The 22,981-nt window shown below is 44.3% G+C and overlaps 1 protein-coding gene across 7 annotated transcripts in view; it reads left to right on the top strand.

The window, feature by feature from the left end:
* PTGFRN (prostaglandin F2 receptor inhibitor) overlaps positions 1-22,981 on the top strand; it is a 102,929-nt gene that overhangs the window by 60,877 nt on the left and 19,071 nt on the right. For all 7 annotated transcript variants that reach the window (XM_082766093.1, XM_082766097.1, XM_082766094.1 and 4 more), the window contains 5 exons: positions 3,461-3,826; positions 4,631-5,050; positions 7,613-7,996; positions 12,381-12,806; positions 19,437-19,856. In XM_082766093.1, coding sequence (XP_082622219.1) covers positions 3,461-3,826; positions 4,631-5,050; positions 7,613-7,996; positions 12,381-12,806; positions 19,437-19,856 — 2,016 coding nt within the window. The remainder of the gene's footprint in view (positions 1-3,460; positions 3,827-4,630; positions 5,051-7,612; positions 7,997-12,380; positions 12,807-19,436; positions 19,857-22,981) is intronic.

Genomic DNA, 22,981 nt, shown 5'->3' with positions numbered 1-22,981 from the left:
TCCCTGTGGTTGCCCTCCTACTTGGGTGTTTCTGGCCCAAAAGCACTGGTGTTGTCAGGTGGTCCTGTCACCTGCCTAGTGAGCCCAAGCAACAAGTCCCATCCTTTGTGTTTGCCTGCTGGCCTCCTTACAACCACTCCATTACCTTTTGCCTTGAAAAGTAGTTTCTTGCAATTTCATCTAGTGCTTGGGAGCTCTATAAATACAGTTTTGCATTGAAGCAGTTCATCTTGTACTTGGATTTGATGTCCAGCATTGCAGTTTATGATACAGAGCCAATTACAGAGTCCTTACTAAGTACCCATCAATTTTTTTTCAGTATCACAGAGAGCACCAACCTAAACTGCTTATGTTCTGCTGAGTTTTGTCACTAGCATGTACTCTGTTCTGTCCCGATCCATCTGTTTCTACAGTTAAATAGTATTCAAGTGAATTCATTAAGAACATGTCACCTTATATTAACATTAAAACATATTAGGTGCCATGAAAAATCAATGTTCCCAATAAATTCACTGAGTGCGAATTTGAACTTTGATTGCTCTGGGAAGATGGAGGGAGGCGTATGTGAGTCTAACACAGGGCACTGCAAGAACAAAATATTTGCAGAAGCTCCCATTTATCTGCCAGAGCAACATGGATCTTGCTGTTGGCAAGATTGGTGTCTGCAGCTTGGTGCCTTCTGCTGCAGTTACATGAGACGTTAATCCCTAATGCACAGCGAAGAACACAACACCTTGTTGAGCAGCTAGGGATATCCTTGCTGCTGACTGCTACGGGACAAAAAGCAGAACCCTGAATTCATGGGTTGCTAGATACTGAGCCTCCTGGGTCACCTAGAATAGCAACTCACCCTCGAGTATCAGCCCTGTGCTCTCTCTTCCCTACCTGCAGGCAGTTAGGGCGCAGCAGGTGCTCTGCAGTAAGTACACATCCTCTTACCTCGTGATGCTGTCTCTGTGCTCCTGCCTCATGAGAACCCTCCTTTCTTTTAGCAGTAACAAATGTTGTTTGCGAAGCAGGAAATCATAAGAAAATGTTACAGGGTGTCCCTTTTCTCTCCTGCAGCTGTTCCACTGCCTGCCTTCCACCTTCCTGTAAAACCGAAATTGTTGCCTGCTTCTGGGACTGTTGTGAAGAGGGTATAGGCAGTGCTTTGCAGCAGCAGGGTACCGACTCTGAACAGATTCACAGAGGAATCCCTATTCCCCTTTCTCTTTCCTTTTGTCTGCCTTCTCTTACAAAGATGCTAATCACCACTACCTTCATTAAATGTCAGAGAGTCTTTAGCAACCTCGGAAGGAAGAGAAACTGAGCTGTCAGTGCTAATCCAAAGCACAAACGTGTAGCCCTTGCCACATCAGTGTGCCTTTGTCACCTCTAGATTGGATTAGTGCAGTGCACGGTATGTGGGTCTACAGCTGAAGACACATGCAGAACAGTGTTGTCCGCTTGTTTTAGCATCACGGGAGAGCGTTTTCTAGAGAGAAGACAGCGTTTAAAAAGAATGCCCTCAGTTGGAATCCTGAGCTGACTTCTCACTCTGGTCTGTTCAAAGCTGTTTTGGCAGTCAGGCAGTGCTTTAAAGCTTACCTGCTGCTGTTCCTGCTTTCTGTAAGAGGATCAGCTGAAGGATTGAATGGGGCTGAATCTTAAGGCATGGTGAGAATATATTGGCTGGAGCCCCTCAGCTATCTTTTCTTTTTTTTTTTTTTTTGGTTGTTTTTCCATATTCTGGATTTTAATATATGGTGCTTGTGGTTAGAGAGATCCCCTTAAACAAGGGGACAAGACATAGTCAAGGTTTTTCTCTCCTGCTCACAGGTGAAAGACGCAGAGAAGTTTGGCCTTCTTATTAGGACTAGGCAATCACTTGATCAGGTACATTACAGCAGTCTTCTGAGAGGGGTGTAAGAGGGTAAGAGACATATTTTGATTGCAGACTGGGGTTAGTGTGATAAAATACTAATGTCAATTATACAAAGTCATGGCAATCAGGAAACTGGGCTGTTAGGAACGAGCCTGTGCACATGAACAGCCTGCAAGGCAAAGAACATGCTGGGGACTACCTCTTCTTACCAGCTGCAGAGGTAAAGACAGCGTCAGTCCTTGGTTCAACTGGTGAATTAGAGCAGTTGTGAGTTATTGGGCTTCATGCATATGTGGGCTATTTGGTTAAATTTGACATTGCCTGAGTGATATTCTAGATCAACCTTTTGGTCCAGCTGCTCCTGCTATAGTTATGGTGGTCTACTTGATTTTTGCAATATCTACCCTTTAGCATTTTGGCTTCTCTTGTTCTGCTGTTCTCCTGCTCTGCCATTTTGCTGTGGATGTGGAGCTGTGGTACCCATGTCCACAGCCAAATATTGGTAAGCATTTTGTTGCTACTGTTTGGAGACTGAACTTTGGTAGTACATCTCTTTTGCTGAACAAGTTTCTCTGGTTGGAACCAGAGTGAAAGCCGTTTGCTTTTCTTGAAGTGAGAATCTGCCAAGATCCATGTGCAGACACTGTGGTTGTTCTTTGAGCTACAGAGCCAAATCAACCAGAAAAGTCTCTTTCTATATCTGCCAGGTCCTCTGGCTACTTTAAGTGGTTTGTGCTTTTGCCTGAAGCATAACACGTTGCTGTGCCAGCCTTCAGCAGAGAACTGCTGTTGTTTTTCTGTCCTTCGAGTTAGATGGTCCCAGAAAACACAGTCTGAACACTGTTTTCCCGTGCTTTTGGAGGGAGTGTGCTCTGCTCCTGCTCTCATGTTCTGGGACTTCCATTAAAGGTGAATTGTGTGCTGGAAGCAGGTGTGGTTGCAGAAACCCATTCAAGCACTGTCTGTGGAAATCAGTAATTCCTTTAAAGTCACTTAGAAAGGCAGGGAAGCTCATCTGCATTAGAGAAGCCCTGATCCTGTAGGGAAGAGGTGACTTCATGCTTGGAGTATGTCAACTTGCTATTCTTATGGCTGTCAAGCTGAAGGAGAGTTAGAACTTCTTCTTTGAACCCTCTACTGATGTCAGCGGAAGACTTATAAAAATGCCCAATTAGATTATGCCATCACTGTAGTAATGAAAACCACTACTTAATGCTGTTTAAGTGTATTTCTCTCAGCCTCTGGTGGAAACATGGCACTTGGAGGCTTACCACTTTGTCTCTGGTGGAAACTGTTAACCACTGGACCTGTGGCTAAATAGTGTTCTCTTTTTTTTTTTTTCTCTTTAAATTCTTCTCTCCTCGTCTCTGTGTTTCATTACCTAACACATTACTAAATAAGCAGTGAACCAAAGATTGCCCATGCTGTTCCAATGAGATTAAACGTTAATGGGAAAGATTGCTCTTACTAGTTATAGCTTTCTGCAGGGTGGGTGCCCAACCTTACCGTATTTCACATGATTTTGGTCAAAGGCTATCCTGGTGATTTCCTTTATTAACTGCCTGCTTTCTTTCTCCTTATTCCCCAACCTAGCTTTCTGCAGGGGACGCATTGTGAGGGTACCCAAAGGTCCTCTGATTCGAGTCTTGGGCACGGAGGTGGCGATCCCTTGCAGCGTGAGTGACTACGACGGACCCAGCGAGCAGAACTTTGACTGGGAGTTCGCCCGAGAGACTGACTTCGTGCGGATAGTGAGTACCTGGGATTCTACCTTCACCTCTGAGGAGTACCAAAAACGCGTGGGCCACGGGGATATCAAACTGAGACGGAGCAGCAACGATGCTGTGGAACTCGTGATTAAAAACATCCAGCCAACTGACCAAGGGAGATACAAATGCTCCACGCCCAGCACTGATGCCACCGTTCAGGGAAATTATGATGCTGAGGTCCAAGTGAAAGGTATTTCTGAAGAGTGAGGTGTGCTCTAAGTTTGTTTTTGATATTGATTATAGATGTACCCTTAATGATGTTGAATTTCTGTTGCTTATGAGCATTGTGATCTTTTTTTTTCTATTTGATTCTACTGAAGCCAAAATTGGGAGGCATGATAGGAGCAAGGGCAAGCCAGGCAAAGAAGCAAAGGGGACCTGTTACTCTGAACACCACTTTTGCTTTTCTATCTAGGAAATATGTAAATAAATATGGGAAAACTAAGCAGTGTGTTTTCCTAAGATGTCTGCAAATGCTTAATGTCACTAAGCCTCTGGGGAGAGGGGCTAACTTCAGGTAAAAACATCGCCTGCGTTCCTTCTTATTTAGTGTCATTTAGAGATCTTTCTGTGAGGGAAGTAGTCTTCCCTTTCATCTTTAGCATGTTGTTCCTGCAGTTATGTCCTAGCCTTGCTCTCTCATTTAGGGTTCTTCAGTAATAATTTGGGAGACTGTTTTTTCTCTTTGTGTTGTCTCTTTTTCTCGTGAAAATCAAGATGGTTCTGGATCGGAATAGTCTGAATGATATTACTTGGATAAGAAATTGAAGTGAGGGTAGGGTAAATGAAGTTGAATGCTTGTTATGGCATGTTTAAAGGGGGTGACGAATGAATTTTCAGCCAAGTTTCCTTGTTCCTGGAATGTATTTGTGTGGAAGAAGGAACAATTGGAGAGGTGGTAGTTTTAGTGCTTTATATCCAAACAGGTCATTGTGGGTGTTTTCTCCTTTCTTCGCTTTTATGATATTTGTGTATTTTGGTCTTTTTTAAATAGTAATTTCTGATGGCTTATGGGTGAGCAGTTCAAAAGCACGTTCTTCAACATCTCTCAAGCTCTCTGAGGGTGACTCCTTCAAACAGCGCTGCTCAGCAATCACCACCTCACCGGAGCACACTCACCTGCACGTGACTTGGCAGATCAAAAGTGGATTGTCTTGGCAGGACATCCTATCTTTGACTCACGAAGGCAAATTCCAGCCTGGCCCTGGCTATGAGGAGCGCTACCGTGATGGAGATATCCGCTTGGACACAGGAGCGAACGATACGTATCGACTATCTGTGTCCCAGGCCTCATCGGTGGATGCAGGCACCTACAGGTGTCTTGTGAGCGAGTGGGTGAGAGGGGCAGATAGCTCATGGCAGAAGATTCAGGAGAAGAGCGTGGAGATAGCAAGCGTGTCGATCCAGCGGACTGGTGAGTGTTACAGCTGGGCTGGGGCCATGGCTTGTAGCTACTGCAGTGCTGTGCCCAGGAGGCGATGCTTCTTGAGAGCAGAAATTGGATAAGCTGAACTAAATAAGGACACCTTTCCAGGAGAGCTTAGAGTGCTGTTTGGATAGCTGGCCTGTTTACATCTGGGTTAACAGCATATGCTTGGCATGAGTTTGCTAGCTTTTATTCTGGGGGCAATGGGGATGATGGCATGGAAGGACTGACTGGAATCTCTGATGTGCCTAGACTGAGATTTTTATCTCATCCTTAGTTCACTTCCTCGGGTTACACTATTTCTTAAATCGTGTTGTGTTTAACCCCGAGCATCCTAAACCTGCCCTCTGTGCTATCATTAACATAGGTTATCTGAGAGTACTAAACTGCTGTGCTTCCCCTGTGAAAGTGGACTGTGATTCATGACAGATGTGAATGTTGTGTATTAAAATGGCATAGAAAGATTGGCAGAAAAGAGAAAGGCAGGGATAATTTCAAAGGACAAATTATCCTCTGATTTCTATCGCTACCACTGGATCACTGGGCTGATGGCTCCGCTGTGTTGGCGGGCACTGCTAAATGCATCATTGCATGCTTGACTAAGGAGACAGAAATACACATAGTGCTGTGCTGAGGATATCCAGATATCCCTGTCTGTGTAGGTTTCAGGAGCAGATGCACTAAGCGCTTAATTGCATTAGCATTGCCACTGCTAGTTGGAGGGGGGAAGCAGGGGGTGATGCTACTTGTCACTCAATAGGTGGTAAAACAAGCAATGATGGTCTCAGAAATGTGAGATTATGGCAGTATTTTTTCAAAGTATTCAGACAATAAGGGTATCTTTTCATTTTTGTCATCTTCTGATTGATATAGGGAAAAGTCAGAACTGCTGGGTTTTGGCTAGCTCCCTTGGACGTAGTTTTAGTATCCTGATGGTGTTTAGCCTGTGAGATTTGACAGGATCAATCTGCCCCTTTTTCAGGGTATCTGTTACACAGTAAAGCTTGCAGGTACTCTCTGTTGAGACAGGGGCAGCTGATTAAGAGCTGTAGCTGTAGTCCTCTATTTTGTTGCACATATGGAGAATTTGGCTGAAGTTGGTGGGCAGAAAACAGGATGAGGATGGCCAGGACCAGTAGCAGTGCCTAATGGGGCAGTTTTTTAATGTTCCCTCTGTCTGTCTGTGTCTCTTTTCTCCTGTTTGGTTTGTAAAGTTTTTTTTGGCCTTCATTTTCAGCTCAGTCATTGGCAGCAGTGGCACTTTGTCAGGAGCAAGAAAGCTTTCTAGCCTCCCCCTCCCTTCTTACCTGCTGTAAACTGTAGGGTTGAATTTGTAGAAATAAAATAAAAATAATAACAGAAATTATTATCTAACATAAAAAAAAAAAATAGTCATGTGCAAAGCTACTTGTGTAACTACTTGCATAAGTAGCACAGATTACTTGCAAAAAGGAATTACTCTTCCATCTACTTTGGTGTCCTTAAATCATGAACTCTTTCGGCCTGACTTTGTTCCTGTATGTCTTTTTTAATAGCGCCTTGCACTAGAGGAATATAATCCTAAGTGAGGCCTTCAGGCACTTCTGCAACCAAAAAAGGAGCCTTGAGAAGGCACATACAAGTAAACTCTCTTAGAGTCCCTCTCCGTGATTATCCTGCCAGGTTCTGAATGCCGGTCACTAGTGCATGATCAGAGGTGCTCCTTGGAGAAACACTGCTCTTAACTTTTCAGAGGGCTCTTGATTTGTATTCTGGCATTTAAATTAACTAGTCTCTTAAATTAACTAGGCTTTCCTACTGTTTCCAGTCCCGGTGAGGCATTCATCAGATAGGGGACTTGGCTTTACCTCTCAGGAGAGGCTCGATTCAGTCTGTTCTGTGCTATTGAGTGGTGAGCAGTGAGATGAGTACTGCTTGGTTTTATTGGCAATAGTTGTGGCCACTCAGAAAAACAGTTTGGCATTTCTATACTGTCTCTAGTTTCTGGTGATAGTCCTAGAAAGCTTTTACAGATGGGTATGTATTAGGTACTAGAACATGGCTTTACATAGAAATCACTGATCTGCTCTTAGCTGCCTGTTTAAGGCAGGACTAGTGGAACTACTGAGAAGAGCTGCTACAGTTCTGGTGTAGGGCCTCGTGGTTTCAGTGGACATTTTCCATTCTGGGAGAGTCCCCAAATACCTTGACTCTCCTGTGAGAATAAATATCCTTCGTTTTTTCCTGTGTGAGGGTGGTGTACAGTCTGTGGTTAGGACAAAGCCTTCGCAGACCAGTTGTTGTTGAGGTATAGAAACACTGTTCTCTTCTCCTTCTTTCTCCCACCCTTATCAAAGATCCCTTGCTTGCTTGATAATGTGTGCTTGTCTTATAATAAATGATGCAGCACAACAGTCGAGGGGTGCTTGAAAGTGGGGCTACTGAGCTACTTGAGAAAATTCTGTAATAGAAAGTGAAGGTCTGCATAATTTACAGTGAGTGGGCTCTTTAAAATATTAATAAAAGCAATGTTTTATTTTTTGTTTGAATTTTTCTCTCTTCATTTCCAAGTTCTAGATGTGCTCATCTCAACAAGCAATCTGTCCGTGACTGAAAGAGACTCCCTGGATCTTACCTGCAACATCACAACAGACAGGAGTGGTATTTTCCAGGCCGAGGTGACGTGGTATTTCTCTGGGTCACCCGACGACACCTTGTCAGATGCTCAGGTTTTGCTGAGCATGGACCATGACTCTGTTGTCAGTGATTCAACTCTAATCAGCCTGAGCCATGTCGATAGGAATTCCTATCGCCTCTTGGTGCGTGATGTGGGTGTGGAGGACTCTGGGTATTACTTCTGCCAAGCAGCTGTCTGGGTACCGCTGCACAACGGGAGCTGGCATAAAGTGGTGGAGAGGACATCTGCGCCAGTCAGTGTGGTGGTGACTGCATTAGGTGAGTGATTCTGCTCGCAAACTTCATGGATATTGTACCATGCATTCCTTCTTCCTATCAGAAAAGGGAAAGGACCTTGCAGGATCTCATCTCTTCCACATTTGCATGTATCATCTCTCTCTCTGGGCTTGTATGTTTTGGGACTTTAGGGTATCACTGAACTGTCTGTAACTGGGAAACAGAACTTAAAAGTCCACCTTATTTTCCAGGGGCTGAAGCTACCTCGGTATCATATTGTCCCCTTTCATTTCCCGTGTACTGTCAGCAGGGCTTTGATACTGCAGCAGGTGTTCTTTCTGAGCTCCAAACGCAGTGATACCACATGGTTCCCATCATTTTTGAGTCATTTGCCATATAGTTATTTATGATGCAAACTTCATAATGAACTGCAATATCTTTCAAATTGTTTCTTTGTTTTAATCGCTAAAGACACACCACATCCTACCGATAGATTTAGGATGGGATGGGATTTTATACTGCTTTATTCTCTTCCCTCGACAGGCAAGTCTATTTTAGGAGACCACACTATTGAATAGTATGACTGAACAAGAGAGACCTGGCTAAGAGCTTAATTCTGGAAGTGTTGTTTAGCACAGTAACCACTAAAGTAGGTCTTCCCGCAGTACTTAATATCCCACTCTGGTGCATTTTTGATCATTCAGTTCTAGACATGAGTGGGTTTTTGTCCTTTTGAGGACACAAAGGATTATTTGTGCACCTGAATGTATGGGTTCCTTAAGTTACTGCAACATTTTTGCAGCAAGTTCTTTTAAGTCACTAGTGGGAAAAAAAGATCTACTTAAACAGCGATTTGATGATCTCTTTATCCTCTCCTTCTTTCATTCCCCAGCTGTTCATAGTTATTTTCCCTTCTTATTTCCCTTCTTGTACCTCTAATACCATCATTTTTTTTATATATTTTTTTTTCTTCACAAGGGGGCTGTGCTTAGGAAGAGTTGTGTTTAGCAGTTGTTCATTCTAAACAGAACAGAAGCTGAAGTGGAGGTCAGAGGTTCAACAGGCTTGTCTAATCTACCTGGCCTACAAGAGCAGGCTGACAATATCTTTCCCTACACCCCCGCCCTGAAAAAAAATGTGTTTTGGAGATCTACTGGATCATACACATGCTGAAGACTGTAGATATTTTACTTTGCATTATCCTTTCTGAACATTAAGCTTTGGCTGTCTCTCTTTATGCAAATATGCTTAGAAACAAAGTTGCTTCGGAGAAATGCTAAAAATGAAACTCCAGCAAAACTTCTAAAAAGTCTGGCTTTTTAAGGGTATGTTAGCCTTCCTATGTTATCTTCTAGTTTAATCATGAGAGAAGAGTAACTTCAATTCATAAGCAATGTAACTCAGGATGGTGTTGCAGGATGCTGTAGGTAAGGCGTTTCCACCTTTTTCCTGCTGAAATTCACAAAGGATTGTTTGTGTTGGAAGCATGGATGAACCTAGATGTGAACTGGAGAACTGGCAGAGCTGTCGTACTTGATGTTTGTTCCCAGCTTTTATTGGATGCAAGCATCTGTGCCTAAACGTTCTCCATGTACTCATTTGGAGCCTCTTGTAATCAGTCTGATGGTGCTGCCCAGTTACAAAGGCAGAGTTCCTCCAACACAAAAGGACAGAATGGGTTCAGCATATAGAGAGTCTGTTTATCAGAAATAAATAGCTGTAGCCACAAGGTTAAATTCCAGTGATAAACATTGTAATTTTGCAATTTGGCATTGTACAGAGCAGTTGAGCTGTGGCTCTTTCTTGCATACTTGCAATGTGTGCTAGAGGTAAGTGCACAAGTGATAAGTCTTTGTTTTCATTCTTCAGCCATTTGATTACACATTCAGCTTCTGCGAGCTCGCCCCTTTCCCCATGTACGTGCATGTGCACACACGTGTTCATGCACATACAGGTGCACCATGTGCTCACATATTCTTTTACATTGCCAGTGCCTGTAGAACTATTCCTTGCTTTTTCCATTCCAATTGGGTATTATCTGGGGAAAGGAGAGAATAAAATCTACTCCTCGGCAGACGCTTGGTTGCTAAGGACAAAGGAAAGTAGAATAATTTTTCAGCATTTGAGGTTTTCAGCTGCATCCAGAATTCACCAACTCCTCCTTCTTAATGGAAGTTAAGAGCTGCTGGGGTATTAAGTCATTGAACTGTCAGTGAGGCTGTTCTTTGACAGCTGACAGAGTGGAGGAATGAGGTTTATCCAGCCAGCCTTTTATTCTTTCTAAATCCTCTGTCTGAATGTCTGTCAGGGTGAAGCGCCTATCTGGAGTGGTGCTGTCAAAGCCAAGACTCTCTTCTTAGCGGTCCTTTCCCTCCCCGCAAATAAAACAGCCTGAAGTGATTATTGAAGAACTTGACTTTCTTGCAGCTTTTTCCTTTCTGTGTTCCTATCCTGAGAAGAGTTTCGGCTCTTTTAGTCTTTGTTGCTGTGAAAATATTAATTGGTCTTGACTGCCACCTGTTTTGGTGGTGAAGATGAGTCAAGGGGGAATAAGAAAACTGCAGAGTGTGTGCAATATATCATGAGGCCCTGGAGAAGACTGGTCTTTCGTGAATGAGACAGGAAGGGTAGAGTAGCTGTAGGATCTGTGGGGATTTGCTTGCACCAAAAATGGGTTTTGGCCACCATTAATAATCTATGAGTTGGCTGCAGCAGAGGAATTGAGTGAATTTTTATTTTGTATTACTCATACCGAGAGTCTGCAAAAATCTATGCTTATGTTCACTATGTAGTGCATAGTGAGCTAGTGTACAGTAAATTTCAGCAGGCATCATAATAAACACAAAGTAGGTTAACAGTCAGAGATGCATATATCAGGAGAGCTTCGCAGAATAAAGAAGCACAGTGCTATACAGCTGTGTGGTACTGCTGCCAACAGTAGGTACTTTGGACTTAGGTGAGCAATACCTTTACGTTTGTTACCTAGCACTGCAGAAACTCAGTGATTTAGATCTTCCGGCGTCTGGTCTGTTTGTATGCCCTTGTTCTGGCTAGATGCAAGGACACTGCATGCCTGCATGCAGAACGCTTAGTGGCGAGAGATCCTTTCTCCAAGCTGGCGTGGCAGCAGCCAGGTTGCTTGAATAGAATTGTTTCCTTCATTTGCATCCCAAGTCCAAAAGTGCATGTGCACACACATTAGCGCAGCAGCTCTATTAAGATGTTTTATTATCTTGGCTCACTGGTGAGCTAAGTCTAAGTTTTAGCCTTGGATTGCCTTCTCTGTCCCAATTATAGCTTCAGTTAATTGTTTCTGGGAGGGCAAAATGCCAAATACAACATAAAGCAAGAAATAAATATAGAGCACTGAATACGCTTATAATACAAAATCCATGTGATGAGTATTGGCTGAACAGTTGGAAGGCTAGTATTTTTTCTGAATAATAGTAGGCAGCAAGAGAGAAAAATATTCTAATGCTAGTAAATAAACATGTATCTCCTTTGTGGTGAGAGGTCCTTGCTGTAATCTTTTTCCTTTACTATCTCCATAGTCCAAGAGAAAATAGTCATGTGGCTGCCTTATCTCTTTTAGGCTTTGGACAGCCAGCTATTTTAGATTTAAATACAGCAGCCCCAATCTTAACCCGTGCATTTCAGGCGATCCTTTTCAAGCCTCAGGGTTTCTAGCCTCACAGCTGTACAGCATCTACTTCTTTGTTCTGTGGAGCTCTTCTGATATCTTTTGATATACACATTGTTGGCTTAACCTACTTGTTATTTATTATGATGCCTGCTGAAATTTACTGCACGCTGCTGTTTGTGCTGCCCGTGGCCAGTGGCACTGATGCCCCCTGATTTGGGTGGACGGGTGGGTGAGATGTTTAACATTCATTGCATGCTGTAGAGAGATGATGGGATGTTAAGTGCAGAGAAGGTGGCATTTCAGGATGGGAAATGGACTCTTATCCTGGAGACAAACTGGGGAGATGGCATGGCTCTGGACAGTGCAAAGACAGAGTGTAACAGGTCTTCTGGCTGCTGGAGGCCTTCAGACAGGTGCAAAAGTGGCGGGATATCTGAAACAACTGTGGGTTCTTGGGGCCAGGCCTAAGGAAGGGAATGATTTTGCTCAATAAAATCACTTTGTCCTGATTTTTCTGAAATGGTCTGACAAGACACACAAGTCCTGTTTGGAAATTCAGGCCTAGGGTGGCTCACTTCACACCAGTACAAGTCTGAGAGCTAGAGTCCAAGTTCCCAATCACCAGCTCTTGTAAGAAAAATAGATGTTCTGGCACTTGGCTTTGGGACCATGTGCTTTCACAAACTGGATGTTAGCAGTATCTTATTTAACATTAAGCTTTGCCACTTGCTCCTTTCTGCTTGTATCTTCTCACTTCTTTATTGTGGGTTTTCTCTCCCACAGAGCCAGATTATGAGGTGTTCCTGAATGCATCTAAAACACCCAAGTTTTCAGATGACCCCACCGAGCTGGAGTGCAGGATCACAAACGCCCAGGACACCGAAGCAAACATCCGTTTCACAGTTTCATGGTACTACAAGGAGCACCTGCCCGGTGACGATGTTGCGACAGAAGAACTGCTGGCCACCATGGATGCAGACTGGACTCTACTTCTCGGGGACAGGAGCAGAGAGCGGACTCAGAACGGGGAAATAATCTTCTCTAAAAAGGCTGTTGACACCTTCAGTTTACGGATCCAGTGGACTTCAGAAAGTGACAGAGGGGATTATTTCTGTGTCATCTCTGCATGGAGCAGGCACCGCAACAACAGCTGGGTAAAAAGCAAAGACGTGACTTCTGCACCTGTCAGCATTTTATGGGCTACACAAGGTAGGAACCTTGCACCTATTCACTGGAAGTCCTGGAAAGCTAAGATAGTTTTCTCTTGAGTAGATCCATCATGCAGAAGGCCTACAAAAGGCTTTTGGAAATGTGTCTCTGTGTTATGAAGAAGAAAAATTACTTTGTGTAAAGACCTATATTTTTGCAGTTAAATAATTAGTAAACAGCACTGACCAGTTTTGTGCAACAGCTTGGAGTGGAAGTGCGAAACAGATCCTTTGCTCAAACTGCGCTGAGACTTAGAGGAACCAGGCTGTCATTGTGACAGGGTGTATCCAGCAGTAATGCTGGGGTCACTGCTCGCTTTCATGACCCAGAGTATTTCAGTATCTCTAGGATGCATCTTGTTGCTTGCAACGAGGCTGTCTTGGGTTAAAAAAGGAATGTCACTCACTTTAAGTCATCTCTTACTGTCAGTTTGATAGCATTTTTTTTTGATTGTTTGTTTTTTTCTATACCAACTTGTAATTATAAGCATGTGTTTAAAGGGCACTTTTGAGTATGTTCATGAGCATAGTAGTACCAGAGCATCAAAAAAAAAAAAAAAAAAAAAAGCATGTGACAGCAAAGTCATTCAGTGCTTTGCTTGGACCTAGGCCTATTTTTGACAGAAGTGAACTGCCCTTTGGTCAGTATTTCAACAGTCCTTGGGAGCATTTCTTAGGAGCTAAATAAAGGTACCTGAATCACTTGGTATAAAGCGGGTGCCTGTAGCCTGATTGTCCTGTAGAGTGATATCCTTTTGGCTTACGTGTGAAGCCATGTAAGAGGGGACTGCTGAATGGGGGAAGAAGGAATGGGGTAGCCTAGGATGTAACATCTTTGTCAAAAACAAAAAAAACAAACAAACAAGCAAAACAACAACAACAACAAAAACAGCAATTAGCTAAGCTGTCCTTGCACCTCACAGATTTGTTGAGCGGTGTAGCTCAAGTAGCTATAGACAGATGACCGTTTCAAAGACATGTAGTCTTAAATGAATTTAAATCTGTTCAGGCATTATCTTTATATGAACTGGAGAACTTCTGTGATTTTGTTCCAGTGGAGACAGAAAATGGCAGGCTGCTTGTTCAGACTTTCTTCAACCCCAGACCAAGTCTGGTCCACAGAAAGGGTATTTCCTTTTTTGTTAGGAGCTGGCTTCTCTAGCAGGAATGAGATCCCTCAATAATGGCGAATGCCGGTCACAATCAGTTCAGTTATGCCATAGCTGTGTGTGTGTGCATGCACGCGTAATGGATCACCGCCTTCAGAGCAGCTAGAGAAACCAGCTGGAGTTGAAAAGTCTCAGCCTGTGTTGACATTTCTGAGGGAAAACAAACCGTGACAGGTGTGAACGTTCCCTTGTTTCTGGTTTTGTTCCAAAAACTCTGCTAATTTTGCCACACAAATGTAAATGTTACAGTCCCCATGCTGAAAAGTACGTTTGTTGGCAAAACTCAGAGCTGGGGTATTTACGACGTGAAAGCAAACTCTCCTACAAACATTCTTCTCCTGAAAAAAAAAACACACACATATGTATGTATGGAGGGGGAAATATTTAGGCTTGATTTCCCCCTTCTTCCCTTCCACTCCCTGCCATGCTCTTCCAGCAATCTGGCCCCAGATGCCGTTCCCTGCACGCCCTGACCCCAGTCACAGCTGGTTCCTGCAGGCTCCAAACGGGGCTGTGAGCCTGGTGGTGCAGCACCAACTATGAAGGAGTTAATGTGCTGCTGCCTCTGCTCTCTGACTGTTGTTTTGACAAGTATCTCTGGTGATTTGAGTCCCGAATTGCTCCCAATGCTTATAAAAGCAAGCAGCCAGGCTCCCACGTGTTTGCCTAAGGAGAGAACCGAAATTTGCCTGTTCCTTGGATAGCTTATGCCTACATAGAGGCTTTTCTTCCAACTATTTCACTATTTGCATTGTCTGTGTTAACTTTAGAGCAGTGCTGGGGGTGGAGAGGACTTCAGAGAGATCTGACTTTGAAAAATCTCACTCTGAGTATCAGAGAAAGGCGAAATGATTTTGTTGCATCCGTGGGGCAGTCAGTAGAGGGGTGTTGAGGATAACAGGCCTTGGCTTGAAATGTAAACATCACACGAGGATGTCAAAGCCCTTTTTCCTTGTGTTTTATAATAAATTGTATGCTTGCCCATTTTCACTTGAGGCTTTTTATCCTTTTTTTTTTCTTCTGTTCTATCCGTTGGGAGTAATAAAGCTCATGTGTCATTCTGCTTATTCAGCTCTGCAAGTGCTGATTGCACATCACCATTGCTTTTGACATGGTCTGCCTGATTTCTGTTTCTTTGCTTTTTTATTTTGTTACCCAATGCCCCCATCAATGGCAACAAAGCATCTTTGTCCCAAATATGAAAGCATCAAATGTGTTGTTGTATTCAGATTATTTACTTCCTGGGATTTGTACTTTATAAAGGGGTAAGGGAAGGCAGGGAAACTTTTTTTTTTGACTGGTTCTGTAGATTATTTTGAACACAGAAGTTTGATAGTTTGAAAAGATTATTTTATATATCAGTTGGAGTGTGAGTGCTACCTACATTTAAAACAAAGGTGCTGTTAGCAGTGGAATGCAGAATCAGTGCTCGTTTCCTAAACCAGTGTTGTCAGCTTTAGATCTGCATGAAAGCCTTAGCAAAAGAGAGCATTATCTTTTAATTGAAACTCCATATCCCAAAGATACTATTATTTGGGGTTTTGTTAATACTTCTGTCTTTAATTTGCAAAGTAATTGTATTTAACAGAATGTTACTGGTCCTAAACGTTTGCTCAGGACCTTCCATTAAGTTTAATGGGGAGCAAGGGCATCTTCATCTTGCAGAAAGTCCTGCGAGCAGGGAGCAGGTGATATTTCTTCTACCCACTTGTCTTTGCAATTGCTGGTGTGTAACACACTGCTCAGTACAGACATGCAGAGAAATCCCCATCCCTGTGGCACCACTCCGTCACGCTACGTGCCAATTTGGGCCTGAGAACAAGCTAGTGCATTACAGTAGGTACACGAGCCAGGAGCCCCTGGGCTCCTCTTCCCCTGGCTGCACGAGGACCAAGTGGTTGTACTCATTGCTTAGGAGCTGAGCAGGGCAGTGAAGGCGACATAGGGGGGGGTGTGTGCAGCAGTGAGAGCAGTTGCCTCGTGTATACATGTGTCAGGCCGTGGTGTAGGCCGCAGCGTGCCGGCTGTGCTTTCAGTGCTCGTGGTATCCAAGCTTCTGGGCCTACGATTGTACCGTGGGGTGCCATATAGCCGCCGCCTCCTGCGAAGGCAAAACTGTCATTACCTTAATGTCTGCTGCATTCCCTCCACTTCCAATCTTGTTCAGTGCACTGGGGGATGAAGCAGCTTTTACGAATATTGGGATGGTGTTACTTGGCGCTGCTGACAAGGCATTAGGCTCTGAGATTAGTTACTTGTGGCTGCTGCTTCTTTTCAGACTGGAATTGGTGGAGCACAGGGAACATGTTTGTTGTTTCCTTGCCCTTTAGCTGCTAGGCTTCTCTAGCAATTGGACTGACAGATTAGGTGAAAACTGTTTTCAGTCATTTCCCAGGAAGCATCCTTGAAGCTGAGCACACGCTTAGTCGAAGGGAGCAGCAAGAGAATTAGTGTGGGTTAGCCACTTGGAGTGGCCCGGGATGGAAGGCAGCAGCACATGCTGCCAAGCTCCAAAGTACAGTTTGGTCAATTTTTATCTAAATAATTTGGCCAGGATTTCTTATTCTGCTAGCCCTCTGTCTTGTAATAGGACCCAAACTGGTTATGAGCTTTGGGTATGGTTTATATAGGTTCTCTTCCCCTAGTGTTTTCCAACAAACTCTGCAGATTGCAGCCTCCTGTGTGCGATGGACAGGGGTATGTTTTGTCCTGCTTTTCTTACACAGAGCTTTTTGAGAAGGAGGTGAGACTCTGCACAGGACAGAGAGGCTCTTGCCTGTGTGTGTGTGCCTGCATGGAGGGGCAAGTGTACACAGTAGTGGTCAAGACACAGACATTGCTTTCTTGTCAATTCTCAGAAGATTAGAAAAGAGGTATCAAGCTGTAGTTCTTGGAAAGAAAATGTTCTTTGACCTCTCTGGCCTATATTTTGCTTTCTAGCAAACAACAAACACTTCAGCACCTCTGGGTGTTGTTTATCATGCCCCCTTCTCCATTCTGGTTTGCATTTCTTATGTTCTCACATAAGAGAATGTGCCTCTGCCTTCTGTGGTATTCATCCAACGTAAAGGATGAAGGGGCTTTGGGTTTTTTCTAAAGGTAGAAAAATCCTATGCAAGGACTTCTAGAAGGATGTTTCCCAGTCCTTTGTTCAGCATCCTAATTTCTAACCCTTTTGTATTCAACCACTGTTATCCAGCTGCACTGCAGGTCTTCAGATGTTCTCTTCCACAAACTCTACAGACAACATTGCTGCGTTTTCATGCTACCATTACTACTTTTATTTAACAAAAATAATTGGTCAAAGCAGCATTTTCTGTTGCCCTCAAATAGGAAGCCAAGAAAACAACAACTGGGAACAAAGCTGGGTTGGTCCTTGCTGGGGACAAGACACAGTTCCCTGTGTGCTGCTTCCTGACCTGTGTCTCAGAGAATAGTTAAAGTATTCCATTTGCAGCCCAGATGGTAGGGAGGGTTGCAGCTTCTCAGCTACATCTGTACTGTTCTTGTCACATTAAGGTATTTTCCTTATGTACATGTATGAGAGACCAAGTGCAAGATTTCTTTTTCAGTGTCCAGGACTCAGCTCTCTGACATGGAGATCAGAAGCACAATGGACATTTGCATCAGGAAACTTTTTGCCCATAGCCTTCTCACAAGGTCTAGTGAGCAGCAGTAAGGCAGAGAAGTATGGTTAGCTGTTTGTGCTTCTGCTTTTGGGGCAAAAGTATGATTGTAGGCTATATTCCTAAGATATGAGGCAAGTTGATTTGTGCTGGGATCCCAAAAGCTACCATCTTATAAAGAGGGTGTTATCAGAGTCTCAGGGCACAGAAGGAGAAAAACAGATCTGAAGTCTGGAATCAGATGTGAGATGAGCTCTCACCCAGGAGAAGCAGGGGATGCATGCACACAAAACTTCAATTGTGATTGTACCCTCAGTGCTTAAATGTGCAACCCTTACATTCCCACTTGCTTAGTGGGTGGAAGTACAAGGGGGGCTGGTGTGGAGTATCAAATAATTCTGTGCTCAGCGAGACCACTTGATGCTGCCCCTGCTGTTTCTTTATATAGCTTTGTACTGTGATCTGCTTTATACAGTACCGATTTAAAGTTGTCATACCAGGTTTCTCATCTTGCGGGCCGTGTTTACTCATTGTGAAAACTGCTGCTTGAAGGCAAAACACTGCAAAATGTAATCTTGACAAGTATCTCATTGCTCTTATGGGGAGGGCATAAATATTACTTCATTTAGTTCACTCTGGGGAAAGCGTTGCAATCTTACCATCGCTTATTTTCCTTATCCTGAGAAGTTTCACCTTGCGTAAGGGTGATGTGTGGAGATTTTGTTTGATGCATCTGGACCCATTTTTCATAAGGAGGGGAAAGGAGAATATGCTGTAGTGAAGTCCAGAAAGCTGCATTGGCCAAGTTCTTGCAATACTGCTGCTATGGGATGTTGCTGTAAGCTGTGTGCTCTGCCCCAGCCCTTCTTTCCTAAGGAAGAACCTGGATGTGCAGGATGTCTCTTCATCACAATGCCAGGAAAATAACAACTCCCTTTCCTTTTATCTAGATATAATTTCAGGCACTCTTCATTTTCTCATTTTCTCACTGTGACTTTTTTTTTTTTTTTTTTTTTTTTGTCTTGAGGCTTTGCTCCTAGATGTATAATTTTCCCAAACCCTATAATTAAGGGATTCTTGGGATTGAGAGCCCGCATACTTGGAGGATGCTGAAGGGAATGAAATCAAGTAGTAAGCGTTGCTGGTGCCAAACTGCTGGGGACACATCAAGGTCTGTGTTAGGCTTGTAATCAGGTGAATGCACTAGAAACGAGTGAAAAGAGCATTTGTGGAGGCAGATGTGTGCTGACCTCTTCGAGAGCAGTGTGTGTATGAGTGTACTGGAGGCAATGGGTTCTCATGTTAACGCCAACTTTCCTGTCATGCAATCTTGTCATGATTTGAGGGGTTCAGCTCAATGTGTCTGGGTTGCTGTTAGGGTGAATTTTTCAAGAGAAATAAAAAGCAGCTCTACTAAGTGCTGCAGATTCAGTCAGTGGCAGCTGTTGTCACTAGTCACAAGTACTTCATCAGCGTCCCTGTACTCTGTCGCTGATGGGGCTTTTCCAGATCCAACATCAAACTGGGGCTCCAAGTCTCATCTGACTAGTATCCATACTCTTAAATAAAAATGTCCTGGAGGTTATGCTGTGTCCTGTGTGTTGCATCATCTGTTCAGAGTATGGTGTTTGTTTGAATCCTTGCATTTCGACCCAAGCTGTTGTGTGCTGTTAAGTAGCATTCTGGGATGTCCATGTGTGTTTAGATAAATGTGCTGGGATTTGTCTCTGCAAAAAAAGCATTTTGCTTATTAGTAACCTTCCAGATGAACAAGTGCAGCAATAACTGCACTACTTATTAACCCCTTCCTTGTTGCTTATTTCCTTCCCCCTTCAGATTACACGCTGACTGTGGAGGCGGTGAAACTGAAGCCATTCTTCGTGGCAGGCCACACCTTTGAGATGACATGCAAAGTGTCCTCGAAAAACATCAAGACGCCGCGCTATTCTGTCCTCATCACGGCAGAGAAGCCGCTGACAGATCAGTCGAATCCCAATGGAACCACTCGCATAATTTCCCTGAACCAGGATTCAGTGGTGCGGTTGGAAGACTGGACGGACCAGACCCGTGTGGATGGCGTGGTTCTGGAGAAGGTGCAGGAGAACGAGTTCCGCTACAGGATGTATCAAACCCAAATTTCTGACGCTGGGCTCTACCGCTGTGTGGTGACTGCCTGGTCTCCGGGTGGTGGTGGCATGTGGCGTGAAGCAGTGAATGGCTTATCCAACCCCATCCAGATAGACTTCCAGACATCAGGTTGGTGTAGCATTTGTGTGTGTGTGTGTGTGTCTGAGCCAGAAGGGGAGGGAGTTCTGTGACACCCTTCCAGTGGTTTCCCTGTCTCTGGGCAATACCTGCTATTTTAGAAATTGAAAGGCTCTCCAGATGGTGTGATGGCTGGGAGCTTTCCTTGTCTCCTTTGGTGGTACTTGCATCCTTTGTGTTACAAATTGTTTACAGAAAGACATTCAATAACCCAAAGGTTACGATTATAACTAATTCTTCCTTTACTAATTCAGCTTTTATGGTCTTGCAGGCTCAGAGCTGGTTCTCAGTATGGAATAATTGCTGCCACATTTGCCAGATTCATTGCTAGGTTGCTGTTAGGTAACAACCACTTTGGAAGAGTATTAATATAAAGTGGATTTCTGTTCCAAAACAAACTTCATTAGCGTAGCATTAAATTGCCTGAGCACACCTTCTCGTTGATATAATTGCAGAAAATGGTGAGGTCAAGGCAATGGCAATTTTTCAACAATCTCAGCAAGTATATCCTGCTGCTGAAGACCTTTAAGGCCTCTTGTGGATGGTTTGCAAAGCTCCACAAGTTGGAATGAATTTCAGTGCCCAGATGTGCATCCTGTTCCCCACATCCTTGCTGAAACCCTCACCTTTGTAACAAACCCCGCCTGGTGGGGTTTTCCCAGGGAAGTGTGCCTGTCCTGGTATATTATGGGGGTGAGAGAAAGTGGGGCAGTATTGGTTTGAATCGTCAAGGTGCGTGTTAACGCTGACTTCCTATCATGCCGCGTGATTGGGAACTGTTGCAGAGTTGTTTTTGTAATGGCAGTGAGAGTTTCATCTTGTGATTTGATAAACCAAGCTCGTGATGACTTGAACACTTCTAAAGAGCTCTTGGTGTAGCCCAAGGGTGCATCCTGTGTTGGACCTCTCTGCTCAGCTGCTTATCTCAAACCTCCTGCACCCCCCTGTTGCTATTCACAAACACAGCTTGGGTGGAAGTCTCTCTTCACATCCCTTATTCTTCGTGAACTGAATTACTCTGCATATAATATGGGACTGAAGGGTTTTAGGAAGAAGCAGCTGTGACTAGGCTAGAGCAGCTTGACTTCTGGTTGCCTCCATAACTAAGGTAATCATTCTCCACCAGGTTATTTCTAAAACCTCAGTTTCTCTGTAGCTGGTGTGCAAGGAAAAGGACAAGAGCTGAACGTAGGGGGCATCTGTGCAGTGAGAACTTCACTTTGTAAGAAGTTCTGAAGTGTATCATCCCCATACAAACCCTATTGAAGACACAGCCTGACCTAAGCTGGGCGAAGAGAGGACAGGGACTCAGCTCAGTGCCTGTTCAGTTCTAGATCATCCCAGTTGGCTTTTCAGTGTTATGGTAAGTTACTGTTCTGAAAATATCCTATTAGTTTGCATATGTTCCAAAAGGCTCTTGGAGTAACAGTGTCACAGCTGAGTATTGCTGTAGATTTGTCTTCTAGAGATACGGTTTTAGTGGGCTGTAGCTTCAGCCTTGCTGCTCTTATTGTTTGAATCAGACACCGTGGGAGAGCAAGACTTACAAAGGGCTGATGCAAAAAACCAGGAGGGATGAAATCTGGCCCAAACCTCCCCCCTGCAAGCTCTGACATGGGGGCTTTCCTGCACGAAAGCGGTGCTTGGTAGCTCTGCCAACACTGCTTGCGTTATGTCACTTTGAACTCCCCCCAAAAAGGTTTGGCAAGAGGTTATTAATATTCGTGGTTCGGAGGGAAACCTGTGAGCTATGCAAGGGAGGGAAGTGTGCATGTCACAGTCTTGACTTCTTTCTGCTATCAGCTTCTCTTCACTCCCTCCTCGCCCAGCTAGGATTTCCGGCACGTGGAGAGAAGGAGGGGAGGCAGCCCGCAGCTCTGCCCAGGGAATGTGTGAATTCCTGGAGCCGGGGGAGGGATGGTCCTGAAGCCCTGTCAGCCTTCCGTGCTTTACTAGAGAATGAAGGCAGAAATGAGATCCCAGGCACAATTTACTGGAGAGCTGTTTCCCAAAATAGCCTCGCCATGTAGCCAAATCTGGCTTAAAATACCTTTATTCAACTGATGGATGAACTTTGTGTCCTTCAGTAGTTGCTCAGATATCCACACTGGACATTCATCTGTGGGCATGATTATGACACATGACAAGCACAGTCAGAATGGAGCACAGTCAGAATGGATGCTGGCAGGCTTGCTTCCCTACTTACATACCCTCCTTTCCCCAAAATTTTCTTCTTCCTTTGGTGCAAACTCTGACCAAGTCAGGCAGCCAGAGGTAAGTGGCAAAGCTGCGGGGCAGCTGTAAAAGCACAGCTCAGATATCGCGCCCTTGTCTCGCTTCCTGTGGTACAGGCAACTGTCAAGCTTGTTCTCCAAAAAAAAGGAGCTGATGCCAGATTCTCCCCAATGGGAATGGTGTAAGGCAGAACTGCTGAGGTTGATGGATTTTCTGGGGAAAACGGGAGGTTCCCCAGAACTGGAGGGAAGAAGCTAACCAACAGAGGGTCAGAGACAGCAAAGAGGGGCATGTTGCTCTCCAGGTAACTGCAAAAGCTGGAAGGCACCTCTCTGCTAAATCTCGAGTTTGATGGGGATATGTGGTGAGTGGTTTATGTGTGTGTTTGTCCCCGATAGTGCAATTACCTTGCTAACAGTTCTCCTGACTTCAAGGGTCTCGAAGTGTAGCAGAGAAGCACTTTAAGTGTGGCAGTGGTGGGGCCTTGCTAATGCAGTGTAACTTAAAATCCAGAAGGCATTCCTCTCTTCTCCCGACTACGAGGGCTTGGGCTGCCACAGCATTTCCAGCTGGCACCATGTGGGGGATGGAGCGGGGAGGAGATCGATATGGAAGCAGCGTTTTCAGCAGAAGGAAGCCCTTAAAGGGTTTTACATGAAGGTTTGAGTGCTAGGAGGAATTTCTTGCTCGGTTGTTTTTATTGATTCCTCTTCGGTAGGGGGCAGGGAGGTTTGCTTGGGTTGGAAATCCTTCCTGCCAGCTTGACTCCCTCCCAGATCCCTGAGTCGAGCGATGCTTCAAGGAAGGATTTTGGTGTGCGTACGCGCCATGCAGCGTGATCTATCTGAGCAGCAGGAGGCCTGTAAGCATTTTATATGAGC

The sequence above is a fragment of the Aythya marila genome, assembly GCF_965140915.1.
Source record: "Aythya marila genome assembly, chromosome: 1".
Taxonomy (NCBI): Eukaryota; Metazoa; Chordata; class Aves; order Anseriformes; family Anatidae; genus Aythya; species Aythya marila.
This window is presented reverse-complemented; position numbering and strand designations above follow the sequence as displayed.